At 42.4% G+C, this 21186-nt stretch overlaps 1 protein-coding gene across 1 annotated transcript in view; it reads left to right on the top strand.

Moving 5' to 3' along the window:
• Positions 1-21186, top strand: part of LOC126189023 (protein lingerer) — a 133544-nt gene that overhangs the window by 97883 nt on the left and 14475 nt on the right. The window contains 1 exon segment of the mRNA XM_049930846.1: positions 9182-9225. Within this exon segment, the coding sequence (XP_049786803.1) occupies positions 9182-9187 (6 nt within the window). The 3' untranslated portion in view covers positions 9188-9225.

Genomic DNA, 21186 nt, shown 5'->3' with positions numbered 1-21186 from the left:
CACTTCCCGTGTGTTATCCATCTCCTGCAGCATACTCCCTCTCCGTGCTCCTCTAGTTGGACCATCTCCAAGGCAGACTGGGGGCTCTTTTCTTCCAGGGCGACCTTTCAGGATCAAACCTTCACAAGCTGCGATCGTCAGGTTGCACACCTCACGGAAGTCATTCTCGCTGCTGCTGAATATTCCATCCCTCACCCTACTTCTTCTCCACGTCGCGTACCGGTCCCCTGGTGGACCGCAGCATGTAGAGACGCTTTACGTGCTCGTCGACGTGCTTTACGCACCTTTAAACGCCACCCTACAGTGGCGAATTGTATTAATTATAAACGTTTACGTGCTCAGTGTCGTCGTATTATTAAAGAAAGCAAGAAAGCCAGCTGGGCTGCTTTCACAAGCACCTTCAACAGTTTTACTCCTTCTTCTGTTGTCTGGGGTAGCCTGCGCCGGCTATCTGGCACTAAGGTCCACTCCCCAGTTTCTGGCTTGAAGGTCGCGAATGAAGTCCTTGTGGCCCCTGAGGCTGTCTCCAATGCCTTCGGCCGCTTTTTCGCCGAGGTTTCGAGCTCCGCTCATTACCACCCTGCCTTCCTCCCCCGCAAACAGGCAGAGGAGGCTAGGCCCCCTGACTTTTGCTCCTCGAATTGTGAAAGTTATAATGCCCCATTCACCATGCGGGACCTCGAAACCGCACTTGGCCGATCACGGTCCTCCGCTCCAGGGCCTGATTCTATTCATATTCAGATGCTGAAGAACCTTTCTCCTGCGGGTAAAGGTTTTCTTCTTCGTACATACAATCGCATCTTGATTGAGGGACATGTTCCCGCATGCTGGCGCGAGTCTATTGTTGTCCCGATTCCTAAGCCGGGGAAGGACAAGCACTTGCCTTCCAGTTATCGACCTATCTCACTTACCAGCTGTGTCTGTAAAGTGATGGAGCGAATGGTTAACTCTCGATTGGTTTGGCTGCTCGAGTCTCGACGCCTACTTACCAGTGTCCAATGTGGATTTCGTAGGCGCCGCTCTGCTGTTGACCATCTGGTTACCTTGTCGACCTTCATTATGAATAACTTCTTGCGGAAGCGCCCGACCGCGGCTGTGTTCTTTGATTTGGAAAAGGCTTAAGACACCTGTTGGAGGGCGGGCATTCTCCGCACCATGCATACATGGGGCCTTCGCGGTCGCCTCCCTCTTTTTATTCGTTCCTTTTTAATGGATCGACAGTTCAGGGTACGTGTGGGTTCTGTCCTGTCCGACACCTTTCGCCAGGAGAATGGGGTGCCACAGGGCTCAGTTTTGAGCGTCGCTCTGTTCACCATCGCGATCAATCCAATAATGGATTGCCTCCCAGCTGATGTATCAGGCTCCTTTTTTGTGGACGATTTTACCATCTATTGCAGCGCACAGCGTACACGTGTCCTGGAGCGCTGTCTTCAGCGTTCTCTTGACCGTCTTTACTCCTGGAGTGTCGCCAATGGCTTCCGTTTTTCTGCCGAGAAGACGGTCTGTATTAACTTATGGCGCTACAAAGAGTTTCTCCCACCGTCCTTACGACTCGGTCCCGTTGCTCTCCCAATCGTGGAGACCACCAAATTTTTAGGCCTTACCTTTGACAGGAAACTTAGCTGGTCTCCACATGTGTCATATTTGGCCGCCCGTTGTACCCGTTCTTTAAATGTCCTCCGTGTTCTCAGTGGTATGTCGTGGGGAGCGGATCGAACCGTCCTACTTCGTCTATATCGGTCGATTGTCCGCTCCAAGCTGGATTATGGGAGCTTCGTATACTCCTCTGCACGGCCATCCATCTTACGCCGCCTCAACTCCATACAACATCGGGGTTTACGACTTGCGATCGGAGCATTTTATACCAGTCCCGTAGAGAGTCTTCATGCTGACGCTGGCGAATTGCCACTCACTTACCGGCGCGATATACTGCTTTGTCGGTATGCCTGTCGGCTACTGTCAATGCCCGACCATCCGTCTTATCGTTCCTTTTTTGACGACTCTCTTGACCTTCAATACGGGTTGTATGTCTCTGCCCTGCTACCCCCTGGAGTTCGCTTTCGTCACCTCCTTCAACACCTTAATTTTTCACTCCCTGCAACCTTTCGAGTGGGCGAGAGCCGCACGCCACCTTGGCTCCAGGCTCAGGTCCGCGTTCACCTTGACCTCAGCTCGCTGCCAAAAGAGGTCACCCCCGGTTCGGTCTACCACTCCCGTTTTTTGGAACTTCGTTCGAAGTTCATCAACATGACTTTCATTTATACAGATGGCTCTAAGACCAATGACGGGGTCAGGTGTTCCTTTATTGTCAGGGCACAAAGTTTCAAATACCGGCTCCCTGACCATTGTTCTGTCTTCACAGCTGAGCTCTTTGCCCTCTACCAGGCTGTTCTTTACATCTGCCGCCACCAACATTCTGCTTATGTCATCTGCTCAGATTCTCTGAGCGCCATCCAGAGCCTCAGTGATCCGTACCCGGTTCACCCTTTCGTACACCGGATCCAACGCTCTCTTCAGCGGCTGGTGGACGTCGGTCCGCCGGTTAGCTTTATGTGGGTTCCTGGCCATGTCGGTACCCCTGGGAACGAAGCTGCAGATGCCGCGGCCAAGGCTGCGGTCCTCCAGCCTCGGACAGCTTCTTGTTGTGTCCCTTCGTCCGATTTTAGCAGGGTCATTTGTCGGCGCGTTGTGTCGCTGTGGCATGCCGATTGGGCTGCACTTACCGACAACAAGCTTCGGGCCTTAAAACCTCTTCCCGTGGCTTGGACGTCGTCCTCACGCCCTTCTCGGCGGGAGGAGGTCGTTTTAGCAAGGTTACGAATTGGACACTGCCTGTTCAGCCATCGCCATCTGCTGACGGCTGCGCCTGCGCCGTTCTGCCCATGTGGGCACTTGCTGACGGTTAGACACATTTTACTGTCCTGTCCAGATCTTAACCAACTGCGCCTCGATCTTAAACTGCCTAATACTTTCGATGCAATTTTAGCGGATGACCCACGAGCAGCTGCTCGTGTTCTTTGTTTTATCAGTTTGACGAACCTCGCTAAGGACATTTGATGATGTTGTTTTTTAATCCTATGCCTGTCAGTCTCTTTTATCGTGTTTTCCCCTTTTAGTTGTTGTTGTCAACTTGTGCCTCGCGGTGCATTCTTAGAGTAGTCAGGGCGCTAATGACCATTGAAGTTGTGCGCCCTAAAATCACAAAAAAAAAAACTATGCGCTGCTACCAGTGTCAGCGTTTTAATCACACTCGCCAGTCTTGTTCCAATGCGGCTAAATGTGTCACTTGTGGCAGGGATGCCCATGAGGGTGACTGTCCACCTCCATCTCCTCGTTGTGTGAACTGTCGGGGTGACCATGCAGTGTCCTCCCGTGACTGTCCCATCTATAAGGAAGAACGCTGTATCCAAGAAATTCGGGTCAAAGAGGAAGTGTCCACCTCGGCTGCTCGCAAGCTATTTGCTAGTAGCTCGGCTGCTCGCAAGCTATTTGCTAGTAGGAAGCCCACGCTGCTCCCAGCGGGGAAATACAGTACTGTCCTCGCCTCTCCTCGGATTACCAGGGAGGTGGCAACCCAGACATGCGATCTGATCTTCAGCACCACGGTCGTCCGTTCGGCCAGTGCTAAGATCGCGCGGTCGACGTCTCCTCTTCCTCCCATCACCCCACAGACACAAGCCCTTTCATCAGCTTCTGCCAAGACGAAGACCCAGAAGTCAGATACACGGGCCTTCAAGAAGGAACCGTCCCGTGCAGACTTCCTACGTACCTCGAACTCCCAGCCATCGACCAGTACTTCCACCTAACAACCTTCCAAGAAGGCTCATAGGAAGAACAGTTCTCCTTCTCCGCCACGGCGCATTTCTTCTCCTGCGCCACCCAGCGGTTGCCGCCCCAGGCCATCATCCGTTTCGCCTGGCCGCACCGCTGGTAGCCGAACATCTGGCCGTTCACCGGTGGAGGAAGCTCCCCCTCCCGGCCATCTTACCAAGATGGCCGGTGAACCTATAGAACCAATGGACGATGACTGTCCGCCTACTGATAGCGGCGGCAGTGCTCGCTCGAAGCCAGGCCCTCAGCGGCCTTCGAGGTGACCCCTTCTTTCAACTTCCTTTTCTTCTTACGATGGTACTTATTCACTGGAATATTCGCATCATTCGCTCCAACCGAGAGGACTTGAAGTTACTGCTCCGCTTGCACCGTGCGCTCGTCGTAGCCCTCCAGGAAACGAAGCTACGCCCATGCAATCGCATTGCCTTGGCACACTATTCCTCTGTGTGTTTTGACCTACCCCCTGTGGTAGGTATTCCGGCTCATGGAGGGGTTATGTTGCTGGTCCGGGATGATATTTACTATGATCCCATCACATTGCACACCGGCCTGCAGGCAGTTGCCATCCGAATTACTCTCCCCACTTTTACATTTTCCATTTGTACCGTTTACACTCCATCGTCGTCTGTTGTTACCAGGGCAGACATGATGCAACTTATTGCTCAGCTACCTGCACCATTTTTGTTAACTGGAGACTTCAATGCCCACCAACCCCTTTGGGGCTCTCCAGCATCCTGACCGAGGGGCTCCCTGTTAGCAGACCTTTTCAACCAGCTCAATCTTGTCTGCCTCAATACTGGCGCCCCTACTTTTCTTTCGGACACGTCTCACACCTATTCCCATTTAGACTGCCGAACTTGCACACCAGTTTGAGTGGTATGCACTTTCTGATACATATTCGAGCGACCAGTCTCCGTGTGTTATCCATCTCCTGCAGCATACCCCCCCTCCGTGCTCATCTAATTGGAACATCTCCAAAGCAGACTGGGGGCTCTTCTCTTCCAGGGTGACCTTTCGGGATCAAACCTTCACAAGCTGCGATCGTCAGGTCGCACACCTCACGGAAGTCATTCTCACTGCTGCTGAATATTCCATCCCTCACCCTACTTCTTCTCCACGTCGCGTACCGGTCCCCTGGTGGACTGCAGCATGTAGAGACGCTTTACGTGCTCGTCGACGTGCTTTACGCACCTTTAAACGCCACCCTACAGTGGTGAATTGTATCAATTATAAATGATTACGTGCACAGTGTCGTCGTATTATTAAAGAAAGCAAGAAAGCCAGCTGGGCTGCTTTCACAAGCACCTTCAACAGTTTTACTCCTTCTTCTGTTGTCTGGGGTAGCCTGCGCCTGCTATCTGGCACTAAGGTCCACTCACCAGTTTCTGGCTTGACAGTCGCGAATGACGTCCTTGTGGCCCCTGAGGATGTCTCCAATGCCTTCGGCCGCTTTTTCGCAGAGGTTTCGAGCTCTGCTCATTACCACCCTGCCTTCCTCCCCCGAAAACAGGCAGAGGAGGCTAGGCCACCTAACTTCCGCTCCTCGAATCGTGAAAGTTACAATGCCCCATTCACCATGCGGGAACTCGAAAACGCACTTGCCCAGTCACGGTCCTCCACTCCAGGGTCTGATTCTATCCATATTCAGATGCTGAAGAACCTTTCTCCTGTGGGTAAAGGTTTCCTTCTTCGTACTTATAATCGCATCTGGATTGAGGGACATGTTCCCGCATGCTGGCGCGAGTCTATTGTTGTCCCGATTCCTAAGCCGGGGAAGGACAAGCACTTGCCTTCCAGTTATCGACCCATCTCGCTTACCAGCTGTGTCTGTAAGGTGATGGAGCGAATGGTTAACTCTCGTTTGGTTTGGCTGCTCGAATCTCGATGCCTACTTACCAATGTACAATGTGGATTTCGTAGGCGCCGCTCTGCTGTTGACCATCTGGTTACCTTGTCGACCTTCATTATGAATAACTTCTTGCGGAAGCGCCCGACCACAGCTGTGTTCTTTGATTTGGAGAAGGCTTAAGACACCTGTTGGAGGGCGGGCATTCTCCGCACCATGCATACATGGGGCCTTTGCGGTCCTCTCCCTCTTTTTATTCGTTTCTTTTTAATGGATCGACAGTTCAGGGTACGTGTGGGTTCTGTCCTGTCAGACACCTTTCGCCAGGAGAATGGGGTGCCACAGGGCTCAGTTTTGAGCGTCGCTCTCTTCACCATAGCGATCAATCCAGTAATGGATTGCCTTCCAGCTGATGTATCAGGCTCCCTATTCGTGGACAATTTTACCATCTATTGCAGCGCGCAGCGTACATGTTTCCTGGAGCACTGTCTTCAGCGTTCTCTTGACCGTCTTTACTCATGGAGTGTCGCCAATGGCTTCCGTTTTTCTGCCGAGAAGACGGTCTGTATTAACTTCTGGCGCTACAAAGAGTTTCTCCCACCATCCTTACGACTCGGTCCCGTTGCTCTCCCATTCGTGGAGACAATAAAATTTTTAGGTCTTACATTTGACAGGAAACTTAGCTGGTCTCCACATGTGTCATATTTGGCTGCCCGTTGTACCCGTTCTCTAAATGTCCTCCGTGTTCTCAGTGGTATGTCGTGGGGAGCGGATCGAACCGTCATACTTTGCCTGTATCGGTCGATCGTCCGCTCCAAGCTGGATTATGGGAGCTTCGTATACTCCTCTGCACGGCCATCCATCTTACGCCGCCTCAACTCCATACAACATCGGGGTTTACGTCTTGCGATCGGAGCGTTTTATACTAGTCCTGTCGAGAGTCTTCAAACTGAAGCTGGTGAATTGCCACTCACCTACCGGCGCGATATACTGCTTTGTCGGTATGCCTGTCGGCTACTGTCAATGCCCGACCACCCGTCTTATCGTTCCTTTTTTGACGACTCTCTCAACCGTCAATACGGGTTGTATGTCTCTGCCCTGCTACCCCCTGGAGTTCGCTTTCGTCGCCTCCTTCAACACCGTGATTTTTCACTCCCTGCAACCTTACGTGTGGGCGAGAGCCACACGCCACCTTGGCTCCAGGCTCAGGTTCGCGTTCACCTTGACCTCAGCTCGCTCCCAAAGGAGGTTACCCCCGGTTCGGTATACCACTCCCGTTTTGTTGAACGCCCTTCTCGGTGGGAAGAGGTCGTTTTGGCCCGGTTACGAATTGGACACTGCCGGTTCAGCCATCGCCATCTGCTGACGGCTGCGCCGGCGCCGTTCTGCCCATGTGGGCGATTGCTGACGGTCCGCCACATTTTAACGTCCTGTCCGGATTTTAACACACTGCGTCTTGATCTTGGCCTGCCATGTCCTCTAGATGCCAATTTAGCGGATGACCCACAAGCAGCTGCTCGCATTCTTCGTTTTATCAACTTGACAAACCTCTCTAAGGACATTTGATTATGCTGTTTTTTTTTTTTTAATCCTATGCCTGTCATTGTGTCTTTTATCGTGTTTTCCCTTTTAGTTGCTGTTTTAAACTTGTGCCTCGCGGTGCATTCCTAACGTAGTCTGGGCGCTAATGACCATTGAAGTTGTGCGCCCTAAAACCACAAAAAAAAATAAAATAAAAAACCAGCAGTGGTGATGTTGGGAGTAGGATTAAGGTTTTTTAAGAAGGATTGAGAGGCAAGGCTGGAAGTGAGAAATTCCTGGAAGGTTTGGAGAGGGTGATTTTGAGGAAGAGGAGGTGGGTCCCGCTGTTACGGAGGACGGAACTGTTCCAGGCAGGGTTCAATTTGAATAGTGTCTTGGGGAGTTGGATCATTAGGAGTAGGATTAGGATCATTTTTCTTCGGGGCGAAGTGATATTTCCAGCAGAGACTAAGAGTGTAGGACAGTAAATCTTTGACGAGGGCTGTTTGGTTGAATCTTGGAGTGGGGCTGAAGGTGAGGCCTTTGGATAGGACAGAGGTTTCGGATTGGGAGAGAGGTTTGGAGGAAAGATTAACTACTGAATTAGGGTGTTGTGGTTCCAGATTGTGTTGATTGGAATTTTGAGGTTTTGGGGGGAGTGGAGCTGGAAGTGGGAGATGGAGTAGATGGGAGAGACTGGGTCTGTGTGCAATGAGAGGAGGTTGAGGTTTGCTGGAAAGGTTGTGAAGGGTGAGTGAGTTGCCTTTCCGGAGGTGGGAAACCAGGAGATTGGATAGTTTTTTGAGATGGAGGGTGGCATGCTGTTCTAATTTGCGGTTGGCCTGTAGGAGGATGCTCTGAACAGCCGGTGTGGATGTGGGAGAGGAAATATTGAGGACTTTTATTAAGGATAGTTGATGGGTGTGTTGATTGGCTGAGTGGATGTGTAAGTGAAGGATTAGGTGGGTGAGGGCAATGGATTGTTCAGTTTGGAACTGGTATAGGGACTGATGAAAAAAAGGGTTACAGCCAGAGATGTGAACTTCTAAGTGTGAGGCCTTTGGGGGTAATGCCAAATGTCAGACAAGCCTGAGAAAATAAAATGTGGGAGCGTAATCTGGCTAGGGCGAAGGCATGTTTGTGGAGGGAATGTAAATAAAACTTAATGGGGTCATTGTGGGGATGTTTTGAGGGTTACACTTTCCACCTTCTAATACCATGTCACCTTGTCTGACAATGTTTTTTTTTTTTTTTTTTTTTTTTTTTTTTTTTTTTTTTTTTTTTTTAACAGTTATATATTAAACCAATGATGTTTGATATCATATAAAAGAGCTTTCCAGTGAAGTAAATTTGATTGTTCTAGCTTAATTAGAACATGAGTTGTAAAGGAAAAAAAAACACTGTCCTGCAAGTCAAAAATTTGTCATCTTTTCAATTTTTGAAGGTCCATTATTCAGTAACTTTTCGTCAGAAAAATGTGAAAAAATTAATTTGTGTCATGATTTATGAGTAATATATGCATACTTAATTTTTAAAAAAAATATGAGAGGGTCAGGTTGTAGCACTTGTTGATTTGACATGGAATTGCCCTTTGATTGTGGAGCTACCGGTTGCTGCAATTAAAGTGTTTCCACAATCAGATGGAGTTAAAAGGTTTTCATCGGCTACCATCGATATTTTTGTCTGTACTACTGTGAGACAGACAGGGATCAACCCTACATACTAGAAATAACTAAATTAAATTTTTCATTTGATTTTCATGAGAAGAAAGCTACTTGGTCTTATCATGATGTTTCAGCTACTTTTTAAAAATCACTGTTTCTCAGGAAATTGTGAAAGGAATGTATTTTGTGTGTGTGTGTGTGTGTGTGTGTGTGTGTGTGTGTGTGTGAGTGAGAGAGAGAGAGAGAGAGAGAGAGAGAGAGAGAGAGAGAGAGATAAGCCTTTCATGTGGTTGATTTAACTATGTTTGTGTTGTTACAGGTTTAGATGAGGATGAGATAGGCACCTGGAGCTGCTGAAAATGGGTATGTTTCATGCTACTTGTGAATTGGTACTAAGTGAATTAGAAACATAACTCTGCAACAACAAAGAAACTTTTCTTTTATGAATTCAGCTCTGGTTTCAGCTTTACGCTGTCATAAGGTACAGTGTGATCAATCCTTAATGCAACTGCCTGGCAGGGATTTTGTTGGCAGACGGGCACTGACAGGGAGTACATTTCCCCTGTGCTGCAAGGCCTTTGTTTGCACAGGTAGCACATGTTTGTTAGCCAACATAATATAATTTGGTGAGTGAAAATGTTTCAAACGAAATTGTGAAGTACAAGTATTCTGTTTACCAAAGAGTATTAGAGTATGACCCATATGTGCATACAGAATCAACACGTGCACTGAAGACATTATTTCAAGAAACAAGAATTGTTCTCGACAGGAAACATACACAACCATTTACAGTGCTCACAGAAGTAACTGGATAACATTGGGCATGCTCTGGAAGGATCTAAAATAAATCAGTTTGACATCTTTCTAGCAAATGGGAATTTCTTGTGGATCTGTTCAAATGGCATTAAAGTTTATGAAGTTACAACCTTATAAAATAGCTGTAGGCCAAGACCCTGCAAAAAGGTTGCATTTTGTGACTAAATTTTGAATAAGATGCATCACAGGGAAATTGACTCTCACCTAACTTTCTTTTCGCATGACTCATGGTCCCATGTATATGGATAAATTAATTCACAAAATCTGGAATGCCTTACATAATTCATTACTTTGTTCAAGACACAATTATCACTAATAACATATGGCGTTTCTATGATTTTACCCCATGTTCTCTGATTTAACCCCCTGCGAATTTTCTCTCTTGGGGGCATTAAAAGAGAGAGCATACAAATCAGATCCACACACTTTAGATGAACTTAAATCTAATGCTTGTCAAGAAATTGCTGTCATATCTTAAGAGGTAACTGCAGAGTCTAATGGCCAATTTCCTTAGCAGGTGTCAGAAACACTCGCACAACAGAAGAAGACAGTTCCAGCATTTCCTTGCGTAATGCAAGTCAGTTATTTATTTTTCTTTTTAAGCATATATGTTAAATAACTTGACACAATCATACTATATTTACTGCAGATCTCCTGTAACCCACACTGTGGACACAGTAGCCAGCTGCACACTGCGATAGTGGTTAAATTATAGATTTATCACCCTGTATGTAAGAGGAAAATAAAAAATAGTTACTTCTTCTGTATGTTCAAATGAGACTGAACTTTGAACTGATCTTCACTGAGGTCTGATACTATCAGTCTTTCCATTCTCAGTGTATGATTTATGTTGGTACTTCGTAACTGTATTATTAAACTGGTGGTTCACTAATGTTCTTACCTGCTAACACTTGTATTCTTTGGAAAGGGTTGTATTACATTCTTCTAAAAGTTTGAGGTGCTGTGTATACCCATCTATAATACGAGGTTTCTTCCCCAAATTCTTCGCTCAAAAAAAGTTCAGGACGATCTTACATTCGCAAATTAAACTATTCTTGCTGAGGTCAACTTTTTTACGTTCTCTGATTGATTAGTACAGGAGTCATCTTACATTTACAGATGAAGCTTTCGCAGTTGATGTCACACAGATTTAATTTGAAAAGTTTGTAGGGCAGGAAGGAACAGTGAGAGCAGCTTGGCCGAACACTATGACAAATATGGCAAGTGGAGTGAGCGGACACCGTGTTTCATTCTGTGGCCAACTGTGCAAATGTATATCGCGGACATTCACTTTTTATGAACATGTACCAGTTTAAACTACAGTTTGCCTGAATCCATAGTCGAAAAATTGACTTCAAAATTATGCAAATACCCGACAATAGTATATATTTCTACAGGAGGCTAGTAATGCTAACAGATGTAAATTTGCGTGGAATACTTGGAACGTGGCACAGTAAAACGAAACCAAGCTTCAACAACATTTCTAGAGCTGTTACCAATCTACTACTCTGTTGATTTTCGAGGCTGGCTGTTATATCAATTGCTGCGGATTCATCTGTATGGAGCCCAGAAGACATTGTATTGTCATTAAATTTGCTTGTTTTGTCAGCACTGTAAGAACTATAAATTGTTGTAAATTGTAGCAATCAATAATGGATGTGAATTAAAGCCAAGGCTGTGTAGAGAAAAGTGGATCTAACAGTTGCAGTTCACAATTGTTTGATGCAAACATACAGTTCTATTTTTAAGCTAATCATGATTAGTGTGCAGCAGGAAGTCAATTTAGTGCCACATAAAGTAATGTTCATAGGTGGTTTCAGATAAAGAATAAATTAAATAAAGCTAATTCTACACAACAAATTTTCAAGGGACTCATGCGGGGAAGGTTTTAAGTACTGGAACAGTAGAATGTTCAGTACACACAAGAGAAATACAATGAAGGCTTCCCAATTACTCTATAAATTACCTGAGTGCGTTGAAGATGAAACAGGAATTTTCCAACTGTGTGTATTGTTTAATTCAAAGCAAGTACCGGCAGGATGATGAGGAGGGTGGGGCAGAACAATGCTAGTTCTGCAACTTCTTGTGACATTTCACGTTAAACAAATTGTATATTAATGTAGCGCCATCCTCGACTATTTAAAGAATCGAATTTCCATGTTTGATGTCACATCTCCTTAAATATGAGTTGTGCAGTAATAGAAATTTTCATGTACACCCAATGGTATATGTAGATATTGTGTGCAAAATGTGCCGGAATAGCATTTTAGTAAAAAAGGAAATGTAGTAGTCAATAAACTTTTTGCTTCAATGATTTTTTGGGGGATGTCAGTGAGTAAAAGTTTTGAAAAGATTTGAAATTCTGTGTAAAGTTTTTTGGACGTCACTAAGTGTTCTCATTATCAAATACTAGATGGGTTATTTGCTTGCTGTGAGTTATGCAGCTTGAAGACACATACCGGTTTGTAACTTTAATACTTGACTTATCGTGTAAACCCTTTACGTAAGATAATACGTCTTCAGGAGAAGATTGACAGTATTTTAAATTACTGAATTGTCAGTAAAGATATATAGTAATGAAAATAAAACTTTCATTGCTTCTGATAGCCATTATATACACAACCAGCAACTGGGAAACCATTTAGGAACACAGATAACCAGTTTAAGGAAACGGTACCACTATTTGCTGGGACTTATTCGCACCATACACACAACCAGCAACTGGGAAACCATTTAGGAACACAGATAACCAGTTTAAGGAAACGGTACCACTATTTGCTGGGACTTATTCGCACCATCGATCAGGTGCCTGTTTATTTTGATCTGTTAAGGGGACATCTCATCAGGTAGCAAAGAAACAGACCTGGTAATAATAGGCTATTTTCCTTTGTTAAAAGTGTAGTACGGATTTTTATTGATGATTGCACATTAAAATAACATTTTCAGTCGATATTCTCACAAAATATCTTGTTATTTTTATGAAATTAAAGCTTAAAAATAATTACATTCTAAGATTTGGCCACATGATTGAAAATGCTCTTGTTATTGCCTGAAGCTCTGGTGAGTAAGATGAACCTACACTTGTCTATAGGAGTGTTAGCCAAAGTTGCTAGTGTCTGTCCATACTTTCATACTAACAGTTGTTTAGTGATGGAAAATACATTTACAGCTTTTAAATAACAATGAAAAAGAATTTTGTGAAGGCTGATGGTGGAAACTGTACAAAAGTTGACGCATTTTTGATCTCTCTGTTCTTCAGAAACAACTTATATTTTTATATTTCAGAAGTAAGAAACATGAAAATTGTATTGGATTGAGTGGGATGGATGTGTGACAGAGTAAGTCACAGAATTGCCTTAAAACTTAGGGAATCTGGAACTGGGTTATTTGCTTGGACCATGCCGAAAAGGTTTTTCGGGTCAACTTGTGAAAGCCTGCACAATAAAACACAGTTGATACTGTTCCATTCAGAAGATAATTCTGATCAATTGTGGTAGTTGCCAGAACTACTACTAAATGGGTACCTCTTTTGTAAATTTTCAAATAGCATAATAGTATAAAGTATGCAATTGATGCAGCAGAACCTTAATTTCTCTAAGTATCTATGCATTTCAAGCAAGTTTGATTAATTCTGCGACAGCAACTTGTTTTAACCAGTTTGGTGTAGAAACATCCAAAGTTTTGCAAGATTCACTTTGTATTTAATTAAGACTGGCTTGGAGTTACTTGAACCCATTTTCTAGCTACGGACGGTTTGGATGCTGTCGTACTATGGCAGGATGTCAGTAAGGAATAACTGGCAGTAGGATTTCATATCTATTATTTTATTTCTCCCTGTCTTGTCAAAATGTAGACATTCAGTTCATAACCAACAGATTGTGGTAAAAGTCCACATATGTCCCTGGAAATATCCTACAGTTTTAAGGAACTGCAAAAAGGTAGGAAATTAAGTACAGGGACCTGGAAAAGCTGAAAGAAGCAGAGGTTGTTGAGACTTCAGAGGGAGTGCCAAGCAACAATTTACTGGAACGGGAGAGGCATACAGTAAAAGATAGATTGGTAGCTTTAAGAGAGGAAATAGTTAAGGGACAGAGGGTCGAATATGTAGAAAGACAAGGCCTATTAGAAATCCCCAATGGCACATGAGCTTCTGAATTTAATTGATGGAAAGGTGAAACTATAAAAAATGCAGTAAATGAAGCAGATGGAAGGGAATACTAACATCTAAAAAATGAGATTGACAGGAAGTGCAAAATGGCTAAGCAGGAATCGCTACAAGACAAATGTAAGGATTTAGGAGCATATTTAACTAGGGGAACAATAGGTAATGGATCTGGGAGATGTGTTATTTTCTACCGGATTTGTCGATACCAAATTGTAAATGTTTTCTTATATTTTTTGTCAATTTTTTATTATAATTTGCCTTATTATATGTTAATTTACTTATATTTTTGAGAGTGAAAGCATATTGATTACTATTAGTAAATGTGATGAAGAATATCAAAGAGACTGATTACAAGCAGAAGCTTGTGTGTTGTGTAAAATGTCTTTGACACTGGAGTCGTCTTTGACTGTAATCAGTCGGCAGTGACAGTAGAACAATGTGCAGGTCGCCGTCATAATAATTTGGAAGTGAACAGAAAAAAATGAATTATGTTAGTACTTTTTTTATATAAACTTTAAGAAGAAACCACATTCGAGGAAATGGTATTCGAAGCACCAAAAATGAGGCAAACACATTGAACCAGGTCATTTCTGCAGCCGACGAAACTGTGTTGTGGAATCATACTTCCACTAGACAACTGAAGCCAAGACAAATATCGCCTTGTAAACATTTTACGGAAAAGGTACTGTTACGAAATATGCAAAATTTAAGTAAATAAAAAATAGTGAGCATATTTCAGATAGATATCATCTACAGGAAAATTAAAGCAGCATTTGGAGAAAAGAGAAGCAACTGTATGAATAACAAGAGCTCAGATGGAAAACCAGTCCTAAACAAAGAAGAGAAAGCTGAAAGACGTAAGTAGTGTTTAGAGCGTCTGTACAAGGTAGATACAGGCAATATTATAGGAATGGAATAAAGCGTAGATGAAAATGAGATGGGAGATACGCTAACTAAGAGTAGAATTTCACAGAACACTGAACGACCTAAGTCAAAAAGGGGCCTCAGCAGCAAATGACATTCCATCAGAACTACTGACACCTTTGGGAGAGCTGGCCATGGCAAATCTTCCATCTGGCGTTCAAGATATGTGAGACAGGCAACATTACCAAACCATCAGTGTATTAAGTTATAGTTGCAAAATACTAACACACATTCTTTACAGAAGAATAGAGAAGCTGGTGGAAGCCAACCTTGGGGAAGATCAGTTTGGATTTCGGAGAAATGTACGGACAATCGAGGCAATACTGATCCAACTACTTCTGTTAGAAGATGGGTTAAGGAAAGGCAAACCTATGTGTGTAGCATTTGTAAACTTAGAGGAAGCTTCTGATTGTAATGACTTGAATACACTCTTTTGAATTCTGAAGGTAACAGGCGTACAACACAGGGACTGTTACTGCTTCAGCCAACACTGTGATAAGTTGTGTTGTCATATGTCCAAGAGAGTGGCAGTAATATAATATAAATAGCAAGCTAGCTGAGGGAAAAGATTTACAATCGGTGCAAGAAAATGACTCTGATTCCGAGCTAGCAGCAGAACCCCACAGTGGGACGATTAATTATGAGATAATTAACAATTGAATAAGCATTGGGCTGGGATCTGGTGTGACTGTGCTGTCTAATGCTTTGAGTGGGTCATTACTGTAGATAAGATTTGTACATGGCAATAGATTGAGGTAATGAAAATTTATATTATGTTGTTTAATTTATCTTATATTATTTAAGTTTATTTTATCATCATTTAAGTAAAAGAAAATTGAACTATGATACTGCTCAGATACATCTTTATCTTCACAACATAAAGACAGCTATTCTTGACATTTGTACAAGGTATGCTATGTGCAAGCTGCCCACCCACCCACCCAAGAGTTCATCAGTAAAACAGTGTGGAATTTTGTTAGTCAGAAAACATTGAAAAATTTCTCAGGGAACCTCTTCTTTTACAGAGGGGTGATGGGGAAGAGTAGTTTTTCAGCTATAAGAATAGTACACACACACACACACACACACACACACACACACACACACACACACACAGAGAGAGAGAGAGAGAGAGAGAGAGAGAGAGAGAGAGAGAGATCACGATAGTTATAGGTGAGTGTGCAGGTCTTCTATATAGTTTATCACTTCATTCGCTATGATCAAAAAATCATTGAAAGGACTCCTTTAGGTACGTGCGGGACATGGTGATACAACATGAACAACTGTTTGTTATTCAGCAGTACAATCACAAGATGATGATGGTGACATAACTTCTTTCATTGTCAGTTCTCTCATAGATATCAATAATTCTGAAGAAATGTTACCTACTCCAGGGGCTCAGTTTTGACGTGGAACTTTCAGTGCAGTGTCAGATTCTTGGAGTACCACACCTCCATCTCATTTGTTTCATCTTCCCTTTCTATAGCATTGTCGTCAAGTATTTTCCCCTTGTATAGCTCTTCTTTATATGCCATCCACCTTTCTGTCTTTGTTTAGTGGCTTCTCAACTTAGTTCTTGATATTCAAACAGCTGTTTCTCTTTTCTCCAAAGGTATCCAAAATGATTTTTAGGTGGCTTGTACATTTTTGCCAGTCATGCATGCTTGTATGGCCAGGCATTATGTTGTCTTCCAGCTGTACCACCATAACCATTTTGTACTTTGTCACTCTTTTTTAAACATTTGTATTCCCTTTTGCTTACTTCATTTGCTGCACTTTTATGTTTTATCTTTTCATCAATGAAATAAAATCTCTCATGTGTTATCAGAGCTTTTTTGTTGGGGAATTGAATTGGTGTTTATCCCAAGTGACAGTTGCGGTACACACATGCACCTGCTTTCTGCTTGAAGAAAGCATATATCCTGCAAATTATGTCTCTCTTGCGTATGCTGAATTTATCATTTACCCCAACAATCAGCGATGACAACTCACAACAAATGGAAACAAAATTCACTAAACAGCTTGCTATGATCACGTTTAATGTTCACATTAACTGCGACATTCGCGGTAAAGCACTCTGAAAACTATTGAACACTCATTGGCTGTCAGAGAATTTGTGATGTAGGTGTGCAGAACAAGCCTAAACTCGACCGCCATTGTTCATGACTCACTGCAGATTCCATCACCCTAATTTCTCTCGTGTATCTTGAACCAAGTATTAGCAATGATTAGATTGTGCTCTGTGCAAAATTCTACCAGGTGGCTTCTCTGTTTATTCCTCTCCTTCACCCCACGTTCTCCAACTATTTTCTTTTGTCTTCCTTTTCCTACAGTCAGGTTCCATTCCCCCATCACAATTAAATTTTTATCTCCCCTAACAAACTGAATGATTTCTTGTTTCTGCTACTACTTTTAAACTGTTCTTATACAATTGTGCGTAGGTTTCCTTGTTGCAAGTTTGGCACACACGAGGAATTAACAATGCAGTTACCACTTCTGACTCCCTTACCATGTAAATATAAGAAAGAATTTATCATTATGTAGATAATTATTTGACAGACCTGATTCTCTGTATCCTTTTTTATAAATTGACAGTTCGAAGATAATGACGCTTGTCGAAACTTGCAACTACACTGTGACATTCTCTTGTGATTCTGTAGAAAAAAATATAAAAATAAGGACATAAGTTGGTCACTTTGTCTTCAATATGATGCCATTTCTTCCAAAGTTTCTTGTTTTCCGACCGTGGTTGGACAACTTGGTGCTTTGTCATGAACATCAACTACTGCTTGAAAACGGCATATTAGTCAAAATTACACAAAGGTATGCTAGCAACCACATTTCCAAGCAACAAAATGGAAGTTATTTCTAAATCCAAAGCAGGCACAAATAAGTATTTCGGTTAACTTACTCACATGCAGGTGCCACCTCAGTTTCTGAATACCTAAGAACATCACACATGGAATCTCATCAATTATGTGCCCACTAATGGTGTGTGTTTCTGGGGCCTTTAAGCCATTGTGATTTGTTTAGAGTTGCATAATATGGGACTCTGTAAGATTAGAGATGTAAGCTGTTCTCTGTGAAACCAATTGTTGGTCTGACTGTTTCTGGTATGGATGTGATTGGACCTGTTATCAGCAAACATCACAGTTTGTGAAGAGCCCTTTAATGCACAGATAAACCATTTATCTAGCAGCCTGAGCACACAGATAAACCATTTATCTAGCAGCCTGAGCACAAAAGTTTGTAAGACGCAATATTTAGTGTTTCCTCCCTCTGTATTAAGTCTTTACTGTTTGTGACCTTCTGTATTAGAACTTTTTTAAGTTCACAGAAAATTTCAGCATGGTAATTGTTCACTTCAACCTGAACAAAGTTCATGAGGTAATTTATTGCTTTCACAATAAAGATGACTTTACATAAGCCAATTTTGAACTACTATTAAAAGGCTATTCTACATCTACATCCGTATTCTACAAACAATTATGAAGTGCATGCCAGGTTGTACTTACTGTGGAACAACATGTTACGGTTTCTTCCCATTTCAGTCATGCTTCCCATTTCAGTGATGTATGGAGTGTGGGAAGAATGACTGATTAAATGTCTGTGTGTGCTGTAATTAAACTTGTCTCAGTCTCTTTGCTGGAAGAAGAATATCTTCAGATTCTTCCGTTAACCCCGAAGTACTGTGGATGTGGACATGAACAAGATTACTATTGAGATGTCTTTCAGACAACCTTTTTATTTGGTATATCTGAAATCATTGTTTTGCTGAATATATATTTTCATGACTTTTGCAACTTGATGAATAAGTTGCACACCTTTGGTTGTGCTATAAAACATGATCATCTTGAGTTTACCTGAGTCAGGGTCATTTTCAATTCAACACAGAAAGATTTTTGAAATTGCTGCTGATGTGTCTACTTCCTTTCTTTCCTCCTGATCATCTGGATTTTTGAATCTTAATGCAGATAATACAATAACAAATCTTTATGTGAAAAGGTTTCTGCTTGTTCCATCTGCTGTAAATCGATTTGTTCCCTGATTTGAAAATGTTCTTGCATCTGTGCATGGTCAGCATATTAAGAAATTGACTTGGCATGGTAATTTATGGGATGGCCATGGCTTTCCTGTTGCCACCCTGTTACTTCCAGTACTGTGTGAGTATAATGGTATTCATGTGAATGTGTATGAAAGCTTTTCTGAATGTTTGCGGAACTTGTAGCTGAGGTAGGATTTAAGTACCAGTCCAGTATTCATGTAGTTGAATGTAGGAAACTGCGTAAAAACCAGAACCAGGGTGGCAGGCACACGAACCCTCACCATTAATCCATCTGGCGGATTTGATCAGAAGTCCAGTGCATCTTCCTATCCTGGAAGCAGGTTGTTAATGCGCAAAGCTGTCCTAGTGGCTAAATTGGCTAAAAATACTACCAGTCCGACAAGTGTCTTCAATGAAATCATCTTGTAGATAGAGTAAGTGATAATTAGTGTACTGTGCTCTAAGCTTTTTTCAGGTTTGTTCATAGAATGATTTCATATGAAGTATCTTGACTAGAGAACAGATTCCATACCTTCGAAGCAGCAGGAATTTTTCTGATACTTTCTCCATCTTTCATTAGCTGGTGGCTTCTGTATTCTCCATTGAAAACATCTGTTCTTAATGTAGTAAGTTCCTCCATTGCCATCAGTGTCAAATCAGCTTCACTTTGTTTCCTGGTCCAAATTAGATTGCTAAAAACCTCTAAATCTGGGGCATTACTGCTGTTGTCAGAGCCTTCATCAGAGAATTCACTGATTCAGTGTGGAACAACAGTACCACATAAAAAAAATGTTACGTAGAAGATCTAGCTTTCCCCACCATGGAAAAAATGGTAACATTTGCCAAAAATAAGACATCCAGATGTTATAGTATGTCTAAGAGACCTCTCAAGGCTGAAAAATAAGAAACAGTGCAGTAACAATATAAGAGTTCTGGCATGCGTAACGTACCATCCGATAGAAAGGTACACAGAACAGTCCAGTTCACTTCACAGGGGGGTGTGGATATCTTGAGACAAATAGGTTTAGATTTCTGTAGCTAAACAGGTGTTACTAACTCTGAATTCATTGGCTGATTACAAATGTAACCCATGGGCCTGCTGCAAAGTGAGCATAAGATTTTAGTACATAGTAGAAATACCATCTTGGTTAAAATTTTCTTATCTCTCTAACAAATGATTTGGCAGACTGATGTTTGGTGGTGAATTATGCAATATCTGTAGAAGGAAGTGTAATGTAATGCTTTCATGTTTCTTTCTCGTTCTTACAGTTTTAGCTACTGTTGGGAAGAATTCATTTAATTGAGTAGTCAATGATCTTCATATAACATCATTCGTCATTATACAGTACAGAATTTTGCTGTACTGCTTGTAGTACCTCTTTAATTCTTGGAGTTAGTCCTCTGCATTAAGTAAAGCTCTCTACCTGTCACAATATACTGGTCCCAGATGTTAGCTACCTTTATCACAGCTTCCACTATAATTATTCCTTGGCCTTGTAAAAGAAAACTGGCATAATAGTGCTGTAGGACTGTTTTTTGGAAAATAATTAAATTTTTCATCTATTGTTTGTCCTTTGAAAATGAAAATGTGCCCCCATAGTTCTTTCCGCACTGTGTGAGTGAGTCAGCATTTGTGATTCTGTGAATTGTATATCATCTTAGTTAAACGTAATTGATTGCTTATGCTTTTTTGCAACCATTTGACTATCGTGATCAAATAAACCATTTATTAAAGGGCTCGCTTCTATTTCATTAAAGACAATTGGATTTAGAAGTAGATTATCAATTGCTGTTGCAGTATTTCTTTCTAAGATTACATCAGCATTGAGATCCCCATGTACAGTTACTTCTTATTCATTTCTAGTAAGTCTTATTAGTGCACTCTCTGATTGCTTAATGACTGTGTGACTGGATTGAAGAGTTTATAGTAAACAGAACCCAGCATTTCATTCTGATCAGAGAGAAGACTTAAGACGCAAAGAAGTAACTTTGGGCCTGTACCAAAGGAGTGTTAAAGGAGCATTACTTTTCAGAAAATATATATATAAAGTCAGAAGTTCCATGAGGCTTTTCCCGAATGATTCTATTGTACGCAGAAAAGTTGCAATGCTAGAATATTGTCGCAAAATGCAGGCAGACCAGCATACGTTCGATGATTGGTGCAAGAGGTGGCAATTGACCCTCAATGTAAATGAATGTAACATATTGCAAATACATATGTAGAAAGAAAGACCCTTTATTGAATGATCACATGATTGCAGAACTATCACTGGAAGTTATTACCTCCATAAAATACGTAGAAGTACACGTATGGAGCAGTTTGAAGTGGAACAACCACATGAAATTAACCACGGGTAAGGCAGATGCTGTACTG

Source organism: Schistocerca cancellata, chromosome 5 (assembly GCF_023864275.1).
Source record: "Schistocerca cancellata isolate TAMUIC-IGC-003103 chromosome 5, iqSchCanc2.1, whole genome shotgun sequence".
Taxonomy (NCBI): Eukaryota; Metazoa; Arthropoda; class Insecta; order Orthoptera; family Acrididae; genus Schistocerca; species Schistocerca cancellata.
The sequence above is the reverse complement of the archived record's forward strand: the minus strand, read 5'-3'. Positions and strand labels throughout refer to the sequence as shown.